Here is a 12944-nt window from a genome sequence, read left to right as displayed (position 1 = left end):
TTACTCGCTCACACTCACAATAATCGTAACTCCGAATATTATATTATTTGTGAAATGATACAAATGAGGAGAGGAGGCCCTAATTTATACAAATACGGCTTGAACTACAACCGTCGATAAATGTACATAAATGGCGGAATCTCCACTGTTAGATCGAACGAGCAATCTATAGCTGACATAAATGGTGAAATCTCCACCGTTAGTTCCAAGGAGCAATCTACGACTATAGTTCAAGCCGTACATGCACGGAATTAACATAAATGAACTGTACAAATATGAGAATAAATAATTAAGTTTTCAAAAATATCTATTTTTTATCGTTTAGTTTTAAATTATCCTAATGTTGAAGTAAGTGTATTTATTTATTTCAGCTTAATATAATTTATTCTGACGGAAAAAATCACTTGTATCAAATCTGCTATATGTTTCATTTTTTTGAACCTTTCGTTCTACTTCAATTTTAAAATTTTCAGATTGCCTATAAATGTATTTGAGATAAATTAGTTTTTGAATCAGGACATTTATATTATGAGCTTTATTTCACATAATTTATGACTTATGTAACCTTTTTACTTTTTAATCAAATAAATTCTGGTGCAATTTCCCTATATTATTAGTCTGTTTCTTTTTTCCATGTTACGTTGTTGAAAATTAGATGATTTCTTATTTCTCATTTCAAGAGTCATCTTATAAATAACCTATATCATTCGTGTAGAAATTTATTTCTCAATGTTTTTCTCTTGATCCATTTTGTAGAGTAGATAAAACTACATAAATTGCCAATAAATTACTTTTAAACTAGGATACGTATTTTATGATACCGCGAGAGATGGAACATTCCCAAGTGCAAGAGAAATAACACCAAGCGCAAAATCACTACGAGCGCAATTCTGATAGAGGGTTAATGGAAAACAGATTTAGAACTCAAGTAAAAGCTAGTGATCTTTTATGAGACAAGTGAAATTGAAACTGTACCTAAAGCTAGATTATTTTAATAAGACAAAAAAAAATTTATGGTAAAATGGGTATTGGACCTAAAGTTGAGGGTTTTTTATAAGATAAAAAAAATTAGGGTAGAATTGGGACTAAACCTAAAGTTGGAGGTTTTTTACAGGAAAAAAAAAGTTTAGGGTAGAATTGGTACACAACCTAAAGTTTGAGGTTTTTTATGAGACACAAGGTAGAATTGGAACAAGAGCTAAAGTTCGAGCTTTTTTAGGGTATTAGACCTTTTAAAAAGTGTAATCAAGTCATTTTGATGAACAATATTTAAAGTTGCCTATGTGGCACTCAAATGCCGTCTATGTGGCATTTAGATTTTCCATTTTCAGTATATGTTGAGGACTTAATTGCATTCTCAAGTAAATGTTTGGAGTTTAATTGAACCAACCGAAAGATTTAGGATTTAATTGCACTTTTCGGTATACTTTAGGACTTGATTGAATCATTTGAAATGGTGCATTAGTTGGAACGAGTAGGGAAGTTATTGAGTGAACCTAGTAAATACACTAAACTAATGTCGACTATTAGATATGGTGTGATGCATATAGGATCCACGTGAGACCCACTGTATTCAATGATCTGAATTCAAGTTAAGTTTAAGGTGAGAATAGCTTGCTTAAGCGGTTCATGACATTTTCTCTTTGCTCATATTGATGGTCAAAACATGGCGATCTACATACATACAACCGCCCATTTTCAGCAAGACGGATTCGATCTAGTCTGATGCTGAAGAAAGAATGGGAAGAGAGGAAGGAAGTGAAGAGACTTCTATGATTGTTCTTGAACTACCTGTAGGAGAACTTTCGAGATACCACGGAGCCGGAAGAGAAAACTGGATAATCAGTAGGACGTGCTGATGATCGGAGCAGCAAGTCCGGTCACCTCACCTGCATAATTAGTTCATCCTAGAACAGTTTTGCACGGCCAAGGTGTATACCGAGTTCAATGCGTCATGTTTGCAACTTCAAGAAGCTCTTCTCTTGTTTCTCACTCAACCAGAAAGGAGGGGGGAGAAAGGCTCATCTCTGTTGATAATATAGAAGCTGCAAAAAGCAAGAGAGAAGAATCATCGTATTACAAGTTTGCACTACTAGGAACAGATTGTCGTCGAATGCAACAAAGTCGTAGAGATAATCCCCTCTTGTAGGGAGAAATTTGAATCGAGATGGTCGTGTGAACTGGCCGAAGGTTTATCGTGCATGCCAGCAAACTTCTTCACTTCTGCAAGACAAAAGCATATAAAATTACAGCAAGCAACCATACCAAGTCGCAGCCTAGATTGACACGCAGGGTTCCTTAGAGGAAGTATTGCCTCGAACCACAGTAGACTCACATAGGAATGACAGCACAATAAGGAGGGAACATTAAAGCCGATCATCAGGAGTGGAGAATAAGATTGTTAAAACTATTGACGACGAGATAAAATCAACCGATGCAGTAAAAGAATTGTATCGGCCCCAGAAGCTATCGCTCTTGAATTATTCAATGAGTACCGGAGATGAGAAGTCATGTTCTTAACGCGAATGAGACTGTTCTTGGAATGATTCTGTTGATTTTATCTATATGAATTGTCTCAAAGAGCTGATCAATGATGCACTGAATTCCGAAGACTCAGGACTCAAACTTTGGTTGACTCACTGGCTAATGTTAGCAGAATGGTATGAATGGACAAACCAAGGTCATTGGATTTGCGATTTCTCCATACACTTCTCTCCTTGCCTATATATGCTAAGGTTATGACTTCCAATCTGGCATATTCAATGGGCTGCGCACCTAGACAAGTATTAAGTGCCAAATCGGAGAAAAAACGATCACTTAAGTGCCAACGGCGAGAAATTCCGATCAAATTTAATACGTGGCTTTTATATTTAAATTTTAATGACACGTGGCATTTCCACGTGTATAATTCAATTTTTTAAATATTTTTTCTGATTTTTTTTCTTTCTTTTCTTTTTTCTTTTCTTTCTTCTTCTTCTTCTTCTACCATGGCCGGTGGCCAGAGGCCAGCCACCGGCCAGGGCCAGCCTCGCCGGGCGTCGCCTTCCACCGGGCGAGGCAGTCGTGGCCTCGGCGAGGGCCGGCCTCGCCGGATCTGGCGAGGCGAGCCCTCGCCAAGGCCACGGAGGCCTCACCGAGGCGTTGCCTTCCTCCGGGCGAGGCCGTCGTGGCCTCGGCGAGGTCCGGCTTCGTCGGATCTGGCGAGGTGAGCCCTCGCCAAGGTCACGGCGGCCTCGCCGAGGCGTCGCCTTCCTCCGGGCGAGGCCGCCGTGGCCTCGCGAGGGCCGGCCTCGCCGGATCTGGCGAGGCGAGCCCTCGCCAAGGCCACGGCGGCCTCGCCGAGGCGTTGCCTTCCTCCGGGCTAGGCCGCCGTGGCCTCGGCGAGGGCCGGCCTCGCCGGATCTCGGCGAGGCGAGCCTCGCCAAGGCCACGGCGGCCTCACCGAGGCGTCCCCTTCCTCCGGGCGAGGCCCGGCGAGGCCGCCGTGGCCTCGTCGGATTTGGCGAGGCGAGGCGAGCCCCGACGAGGGCTCGCCTTGCCAGATCCGGCGAGGCAGGCCCTCGCCCGGAGGAAGGCGACGCCTGGCGAGGCCGGCCATGGCCGATAGCTGGCCTCCGGCCACAGGCCATGGTAGAAGAAAGAAAAGAAAAAAAAGAAAAGAAAGGAAAAATGAAAGAAAAGGAAAAAAAAAGAAATGCCACATCAGCCTCCGGCGAGCCACATCAGCTTGAGAAATTAATAAAAAAAATGCCACGTCGGATTTCCGGCGATGTGGCACTTAAGTGATCGTTTTTCACAACTTTTGGCACTTAAATGATCCGTTTGAAACTTTTGGCACCAAAGTGAGCTCCGTACACAACTTTTGGCACTTCTGTTGTTCTTCCCCCAGTCAAAATGTAATCAAATTCTCTCTTTGTTTGTACCATCTACTATATCGGTTAATTTCTGGTTAATTAGAGCAACGAGATATTTGGCTAAACGAGATATTCGACCAGTTAATAGCCAACTGTTCTAAAAAGAACATGCTTAATCTGGTCTTTTTGGCTAATACGAAGCATGGACATATTTAATTGGGGAAACAAATGAGACCTAAAAAAATTTGAACTTAGGGCCTCCAACTCTGATACCATGTGAAATTTTGTGGGATCACAGCCAACTGTTTTAAAAGTTTAAGTTGTTAGATCAATGCGTGGTTTAATATTTAAATATTCTAACACATATTGATGTGAAAAAAGGGCAAGAAGCCATACATTCACAAGGAACTGAACAGAGAGAGAATGGTAACCTTGTTCAAGTTCTTTCTCTGCATGCTAGAGAGTAACAAGAGACTCAATTAGAGGAGACATAAGGATATAATAAGTGCCAAAAGTTTCGTACGGCGTTTACTTTAGTGCCAAAAGTTTTTTACGAATCACTCAAGTCAAGCTACCCGCGAATCATTTGGCTCGATTTAATGATTACTCGAGTGCAATCAAGGTCGAACTCGAGCTATTCTAGCATGTCATTCGAGCTTTTCAACATCAAGCTTAAAGCTTGTGCTTGAGTTCCTATACAAATTGATTGTAATCAAGTTGAGTCGAATCGAACTCGAATATCTTACATTATTCTAGTCGAGCCGAATTCAAATGTATACTTTAATACTCGATCGAACTCGAGTTGAGCTTTGAGTATGCAGTATAAAAAAGAATTTTCAGGAGTTCATGACACTCGAACATCGATACCGTTGCAAAGACCCCAAAGTGTGGGACAGTAGAAATTTTTTACCTCACATGAAATACTGAAAATTTGTTGGATTAGGATTTGTTTTTTTAATTTCTTGATATTTTTTAATTAAAGAGAGATTGTTATTAATTTTCAATTATATCCAAAAAAAATTTAAAAAAATAAAGAGTGGAAGAGAAGATAATAATATCCGAACGTGGAAGGATGAAATGGGCCATATGGGGGTGTGGCCCACGTCAAACCCACGACACGAGCCACTTGACCCACTGGCCCACTAATCCTTGGGTGAAGCTGCTATGAAATTACTCTCCGTGTCTACTCTATCTTGAGCTGGATCTCTCTCATCTTCCTAGTTTTTCTTTTCTTTTGTTTCCATATTTTTTTGCTCCTTGAAAAAAAAAACTTCCTTTGTCCACTATGCTCTAGGACCATTTTCCTATATACTATGAATCCATGTAACTAGAATATATATATAAATCCCGACCCGATCCCTAAAACTTGATCTGATCCAATCGATGCGCCTCAACCCAAGTTGGCGATAAAAGTCATCGTATCCGACTCGATTTATATCAGAAATAACCCGGACACAAAGGATCTAAATCATTCGGCCTGAGCCCGGCCCTACTCGAAAATGAAGAAAGACGAATCCAAACCCAATGTGGGCCAAGCCCATGCAAACCCAAACCCGGCTCAAACCCGAAAACGAAGAGAATCGAATCTGAACCCAACATGGCCCGAACCCATGCAAGCCCAAAAGCTAAACCAAAATTTTTGCAATCAAAGTGGCTCGTATGCAAACATGGATCGAAATTAAATTTGATCCCATCGAAATCGATCCGACCCATCCGTTGATGTCTTCACCGATGTCAAAACTAAAATAAACTTATATCTTAACTATCTGAAACTCGAGAGAATCCAAGACTAGTAATGATCCGAACCGCATCAGGATAGTGGGCAAATCGAAACAGATCGACCCTGAAATGGTCTAGATTCGACCAAACCCCGCGCTCAAAATTTTTAAAGAAAATGACATGTATCCTATATGAGCGGAGATTGAATTAACCGGACCAAAGCTGATCGGACCTATCCTTTGCCAAAAGCTAGTTAGGATGCACCACGTCTGGTGTGCACAAGGCACAGACACTAGGGATAATGATATAAATGAAAAGAACCAATTATTGAGTTGCCTTTTAACAAAGCACAATCCATAGCCAGCAAGCATGATACAACGCTCAACCATCAAACACCCAATAAGAAACCATTATCTATATAGATAAAGTGAGTAGCATACACATATGAGTGCAATACATTATAATATCAAAAAAAGTTGGCATAATTTAAAAAAGAAAAAAAAAAGCACAAACTTTACCTTGAGTGACAATTCTGGCATGAACTTTTTTTTGTTTCATAAAAAATCACAAACTTTCACTTGAATTCCAAATTTGGCCTGAACAGTTTGAAAATTTTACATCACGGGAGCAAAATTTGGGACTCGAGTAAAAGTTGGTGCTTTACAAAAAAAGGTTCGGGTCAAAATTATCGCTTAAGGTAAAGTTGGTGCTTTTTTTTTAGATTAGCCCTAAAAAAGTTAGTCAATGCAACATAAATGAGCTGCCTCTACATTTGGAGCTATGGGAGTCTAATATTCATGCACCATCCCATACATGTGGCTTTGAAGGACAATGTATCGAGCGCATATGGCCCAATGATGCTTCATTAAATAACATTAAATCCCAATTATTCATGCACTATCAGAAGACGTCGGCAAAAAGGTGATCCCCAAGCTCCAAATTCATGCATTATTCTCTCGAGATAACATTCTTTAATTTTGATGTGTTAAGTCTCTTACCTCATTATGGTTCATCGAACATTCAAATTGAAGAGCAATTAGAGGAAAAATCATCGGATTTAACAATTTCCAAGAGCGAAGTTTGAAAAACACGCAATCGCGCATCTATGTTAGAATTTAAACGAAAAGGTAGCGATAAGAATGTTACATGCTTTTTTTTTAGGATTAATATCACGAAAAATCCAAAACTAAAACGCTTGTGACAAATTTACCAAAAACTAATTTTTTTATCATGAAAAAATCTTAAACTTGTGCATCTGTGACAATTTTATCCTATGTTAATTTCCGTTAAATTTTATCGTCAAATTTCTGAGTTGGATGACACATGGCAGTTGACGGGTGTATTAATTTGGGGTTTTACCCTCTAGCTATCACAGGTGTACCATTTTATGATTTTTCATAATATTAATTCAATTTAATGGAGAGTAAATTTGTTACAAATGTAGCAGTTTGAGGTTTTTGATGGTCAAAAAATTAATTTATGGTAAATCAGTCACAGGTGTATTAGTTTGGGGTTTTTTATTGTCAAAAAATTAGTTTTTGGTAAATTTGTCACATGTGTACCAGTTCGGGATTTTTCGGGATATTAACCTCTTCTTCTTTTTTATCTATTTTGATGAGCTAAGTTTATCTACTATTATAAGAACATGAGCTATATTGATAAAATATCACGTCATTACCCAAATGAAAGATGAACCTATGTAGGTATCATGTTCAATTAAATATAAATATATTTTAGCACACATGTCAAGGAGGTCTAATTATAGTTAAGCTTCAATTCTCCCCCACTTTTCTTTTTCCCCGTAGGGTGTAAAGGCAATTACTTAGGCAAAAGTGAATGTTGTGCATGCTGTTTGGGAGACAATCTTATGATTGTGGGTCTTCTTAGATGGCCCAGAGAATTAAGGCATAAAACCTTAGAGGCTTAGACTTTGACCTGTCTGTCCTTTCATCACAATTTTGCTTAAGAATGAAATGACCCCATTTCTAAATCTATGTCCCTTTTAATCTTTTTCTATCATAGAATGGACATTTCCTTAAAATGGTTATAGATGAAAGGGGAATGTCTTAAAAAGAACTGGTTAATTTTCTTTTTCTTGTAAGAATGTAAAAAAAAAAAAAGCGAAAGTTTATATTCATTCACTTGTTGGTGCGTATTTCGTTTAGTTCATTTAAATGGAGAGTCGGCACTTTATCTAAAGAAAACATAGTGAATTATTCTCAGGCAATTAAAGGGGAATTAAAGAAAACATTCTAGATTGTACTTACTAATGCATTTTATCTAAAGAAAACATTCTAGACTGCACCCACTAATGCAAAACATTAGGGATCTAATAGCACTAGGTGATGTGAATAATGATCAATAATGGTCAAATAATGTAAGATGGGAGCAAAAATTTGGTACGTTTGGAATGCTAATGTCGAACATTACATGTCTTAAAGCTGAAAGCTAAACATGAATAATGATTGATAATGTTCAAATAATATGAATAATTATTGGAAAAAAAATGGTATCTTTGGGAGGTCTTGCATGTAAGGTATCTTTTCCTTAGGGTCTACCAAGAAAGAAAGAAAAAAAAAATTGAGGGGCATCAATAATTATTGCAGTTCAGTCCCCCAGTTGGACCGGTCTTGGTCCAATTTCCAGAGCAACTTAGTTTCAAACCCCATGTCAGATAAGTACACATACTGAGAAAAATCCAGACAAGCCTCAAACCCACAAAAGAAAAAAGGACAGATAAAAATTATAATGGTTAAAAAAAGCAAGAGAGAGGTTCAATTTGTGCAGGAAAGATGTAGTTTGAATGAGCAATGCACAAGGGGACATGGCTCTATGTCATTGTTTTTGCCGTCTCCAATGCCATTTTCTCTTAGTTCTGCTCTGACCAATCTTTGGCTTCCGTGAGGAGTAAGAACCCCGGGATAGATTCATAATTTGCAATAAAGAAAGAGATTAGTGTGGACAACACATAAAACAAAAAGAAATTACCACAGCCCAAGAAAAATTATTAAACTAAGCATATAGAATATTGCACCCATTCAACTCACTTGTGCTTGAGCCACCCTGCAAACTCCTTTTGAAGCACTTCTTGTGGGTCTCTCTCTTTTTAAAAAAAAAATTGTTCAAAGCCTCTCAGATCCAACCCATACATCAGATTCCCTCCCTGTACATCTTGTTTATTCAAATCAAAATCCAGGGAGAGAGGGGGCGAGAGAGAGAGAGAGAGAGAGAGATGATTTGATACTTTCTTGTTTGCCTGAGAAGTGAAACAAGTTGAGAGGTCAGTTCTAATCATTTCCCAACTGTATCTTGGGCACCCATTTTGTCTTGTTTTATTGATGTGATGAACTTACTCATGATCTGTCAACGCAAACCTTTATCTTTCCTTTGTTTGCAATGATTGTTTGGATTCAAAGAAAGTAACTTTTGATCCTCCCCTTTCTTTAACTCTCAGCATTATTTTAGGAGAAGTGATTTTAAATGCCATCGATTGATTGTGTTCCAGAGCAAAAGCTTGTTGGTGAACGTTTCCCTTTCTTCATGTTATATCCTACGACTGAAGCTGATGACGCTTGGTCAAAAACCTGTTCCCAGGTGCTGAGGCAAACAGTTTGCGCTAGTGACTTGCCGCTAGTCTGAAAGAGACAAGGCCCCACATCGAGAGGTGGAAGATCACATGCAGTTGCAGATGAATGACTCCTGCTTTGAATGCCACTGTTGCATTACATCTTCTTGTGCCAGTCTCTTGCTTTCAGCCACTCAAATTGCATCTGTCAGTATAAGATGTTAGAAAGAATCCTCAGAACAGGCCCAGTTTCTCCCTGGAAAAAGGCCCTGTGAATGCGATACCTCTAGAAAGAAGAAAGCTTTCTCAACTTCAGAGCCTGCGAGAGCATTCAAAAGTGCATTTTGTGAGGTGGGTAATGTTTCTTAGAAGAAGATTAGTGCAGATCCTTAAGAGGTAGTGAAGTGAAGATTCATTTGATATTTGAGGATGGAGTTGGATGATAAACCAGCCAAACCCTCCTCCAGTCTGTTCAAGGATGCTCTAGCACATGGGGTTTCAGTTTCAGCCACATCAAAAGACAATGTAATCAACACAGGCCTCACCATCAAGATTGCTAATGCCAGCAAAAACTCCGGTAAGGACATTTTGGCACCAATTGGCTCTAAAGTAGAAGAATCACTATGTGTAAACATAAAGAGATCCATTGAATCATCCCCGTATAATTCCCCTTCCCTTGTGTCCCCACCCTCATCAGCGTTTGTCTCAGCCTTGCAATCCCCATACATATCTCCAAGGGCCTTAACACCACCACCCACAGATAATTCCGCCCCACCGAAGGACCCGGCTCCTCCGGCACATCCATCTCCGCCAGCATCGTTCCGCGGCACCGGGTCGCAGTCAGATGACATCCCGAGCAGCTCCTACACTCCCCCATCTGACCAATACGAATTTTCCGATGACCCGTATGATCCTAAGCTCAAATTCGTCACCTGCCTCTCTGTCCCGGACCCGGCGCCGCCCCGAGTCTCGTTCTCCTTCCCGGTCCCTCGGATTTCCTTTGGCAAAGGGGCACTTTCTCCGGCTGCCAATGCCAAGCTGAGGAGCTGTGATGTGTTCATAGGTTTCCATGGGCAGAACCCGAATCTGGTGAGGTTTTGCAAGTGGCTCAAGTCAGAGCTTGAGCTACAGGGAATTGCATGTTTTGTGGCCGATAGAGCAAAGTACTCAGATGGTCAGAGTCATGAGATTGCAGATAGGGTGATTTGCTCAGTGACATTTGGAATAGTGGTTGTTACCAGTTCCAGCTTTATGAATCCTCTTAGCTTGGAGGAGATCAGATTTTTCGCTCAAAAGAAGAACTTGGTTCCATTGTTCTTTGACACGGGCCCTGCTGAGGTCACAGGCCTACTCAATTCTAACACCACTGATAAAGAATGCAGAGAAGCCATTGATGGACTAATCAAGTGCCATGAGTTCAAGCTAGAAGCAAATGAAGGCAATTGGAGAAGCTGCATAGCAAGGGCCGGCGGGATTTTGAGAGCGAAACTCGGGCGCACAAGTGTGGCCGAGAGGGATGTTGAATCATTTGAGGAAATACCCTTCCCAAGAAACAGATATTTCGTCGGAAGAGAGAGAGAAGTCACGGAGATTGAGAACGCATTATTTGGATCTGGGGATTGTTTCGAGCAAGACTACGCGATGCCCATTACTAAAGGAGAAGCGAGTGGGCAATCTGAAGGGCTTGCAGATGAGGAGAGTGAAACGACTACGACAAAAGGAGGAAGATTCATCAGTCTAGATGTGGGAAAGTGCAAAGAACCAAAACTGGAGGCTTGGGTAGAGCCAGTTTTGGGAAGGAACTCTCTGAAGAGATTGAAGTACAAGAAGTCGAAGAGCGGGAGCTACAAAGGCTTAGGCAGCGGTGTGGTCTGCCTCAATGGCGTTCCTGGCATTGGGAAGACAGAGCTTGCTTTAGAATTTGCTTACAGGTACTCTCAAAGATATAAAATGGTGCTGTGGGTGGGTGGAGAGGCTCGATATTTCAGGCAAAATATCTTGAATCTGTCGCTCAATTTGGGCTTAGATGTGAGCGCTGATGCCGAAAAGGAAAGAGGACGTATCCGAAGCTTTGAGGAGCAAGAATTTGAAGCGTTCAAAAGAGTTAAAAGAGAGTTGTTCCGTGACATGCCTTACTTGCTAATCATTGACAATCTGGAAACTGAGAGGGAATGGTGGGAAGGTAAAGATTTGCACGACTTGATTCCAAGAAACACCGGGGGATCCCACGTGATCATAACGACACGGCTACCCAAAATAATGAACTTCGATTTGATACAGATTCCACCTCTGCCTTTGTCTGATGCGATGATCCTAATGAGAGGGAGAAGGAAGAGAGACTATCCAGCTCAAGAGCTCGAGGTTCTGCGGAAGTTTGATGAGAAGCTAGGGAGGTTGAGTTATGGTATGTGGATTATCGGATCATTACTCTCTGAACTTGCCATTTCCCCATCTGCGCTCTTTGAAGCAGTGAACCAAGTCCCGCTCGATGGCTCTTCTAGTAACACTTCCTATGTAAGCCTTAGCGATGAACAATTCTACAAAAACAATCCCTTCCTTGTCAAAGTATTGTTCTTTTGCTTCAATATCTTAGAGCAAACCAGTGTGAGGAGGAACCTTATGGCGTCAAAAATGCTACTTGTTGGTGCTTGGTTTGCCCCGGCACCAATCTCAGTGAGTCTGCTCGCCTCAGCTGCTAAGAGTATGCCAGCCAGTGGAAACCAGTTGAATTGGACCAAGTTTTTCGGTTTGAGCTGCTGCTTAGCACCCAAAACCTGGAAAAGCGAGGAAGATTCAGCTGTCCTTCTAGTCAAACTTGGGCTGGCGAGAACAGCTAATAGGCAACCGGGGTATTGGATCCAGTTGGACCCCGTAACTCAACTACTTGCACGAAGAAGAGATGGTTTGCTTGCCGCCAAAGCAACAGTCCATGGCGTGAGAAAATTCGGCAACCCGGTTCTGAACTCAGATCACCTCTGGTCTTGTGCATTCCTAGTCTTTGGGTTCAAGTCTGAGCCCCCTCTAGTCCAACTCAAGGCAATTGACATGGTTCTGTTCATCAAAAAGACGGCCTTGCCCCTGGCAATCAGGGCATTCACTACCTTCTCGAGATGCAACTCGGCGTTGGAGCTCCTAAAAGTGTGTACGAACGTGCTTGAGGAAGTGGAGAAGTCATTCGTGTCCCAAATACAGGACTGGTGCCACGGCTCACTCTGTTGGAAGAAGTCTTTGAACCCGGGAAGCCAAAGGGTAGACGAGTACGTGTGGCAGGACGTGACGCTTTTGAAAGCCACGCTTTTGGAGACCAGAGCCAAATTGCTGCTGAGGGGCGGTCACTTCGACAGCGGTGAAGAGCTGTGTAGGACTTGCATTAGTATTAGGACAGTGATGCTCGGGCATAACCATGCCCTGACCCTGGCTGCTCAAGAGACATTGGCCAAGCTAGTGAGGATGAGAAGCAAGATCTGATGCTCGCTCTAAACGAAAAAAAAGAGCTATGTTCATGGTCGGCTGAGCTCAGTTTTGTTGTGAAAAACACTGTAACCACGTTAGTTTAGATGCAAGATCATCAAGAGTCCTCACTAACACCTCCACCGTTGTTACACATTTCTTTCACATTGACAGGAATAGTAGTTTTTCGTTCATATATTCTCCTGCATTCCTTTTCTTAGGAAACAGATAAAATCATGAGAGAGAGAGAGACTAAGAGCACACAAAGCTTATCGGAACAATGTACCACCTCAAGCGTCTCCGACATAGTTGTCTCACACACGCCGACGCGTATTTTAGCTGATCGGACTCCATCT

The 12944-nt window shown here is 41.3% G+C and overlaps 1 protein-coding gene and 1 long non-coding RNA gene across 2 annotated transcripts; one reads left to right on the top strand and one right to left on the bottom strand.

Annotated features, from left to right (window-relative positions):
• Window positions 1–8542: 8542 nt before the first annotated feature.
• LOC130140789 (uncharacterized) lies at window positions 8543–9690 on the bottom strand. Its single transcript, XR_008818785.1, has 2 exons — window positions 9423–9690; window positions 8543–9343 (listed from the first exon to the last, which is right to left on the bottom strand). It is a non-coding gene; the product is annotated as an uncharacterized LOC130140789 (long non-coding RNA).
• Window positions 9343–12786, top strand: LOC115669868 (uncharacterized). Its single transcript, XM_056321175.1, has 2 exons — window positions 9343–9489; window positions 9567–12786. Exon 2 carries the CDS (start codon window positions 9568–9570, stop codon window positions 12604–12606), a length of 3039 nt encoding a protein of 1012 aa, XP_056177150.1. The 5' UTR covers window positions 9343–9489; window position 9567; the 3' UTR covers window positions 12607–12786.
• Window positions 12787–12944: the final 158 nt, after the last annotated feature.

The sequence above is a fragment of the Syzygium oleosum genome, unplaced genomic scaffold, assembly GCF_021117445.2.
Source record: "Syzygium oleosum isolate NSW1041296 unplaced genomic scaffold, Sole_v2.1 Sole_v2.22, whole genome shotgun sequence".
Classification (NCBI taxonomy): Eukaryota; Viridiplantae; Streptophyta; class Magnoliopsida; order Myrtales; family Myrtaceae; genus Syzygium; species Syzygium oleosum.
Note: the sequence above shows the minus strand (reverse complement) of the source record. Positions and strands in the feature narration are given on the sequence as shown.

What these genes read in the sequence shown, in the direction of transcription:
- LOC115669868 (XM_056321175.1), top strand. Translation starts at nt 9,568, where the DNA reads ATGGAGTTGGATGATAAACCAGCCAAACCCTCCTCCAGTCTGTTCAAG.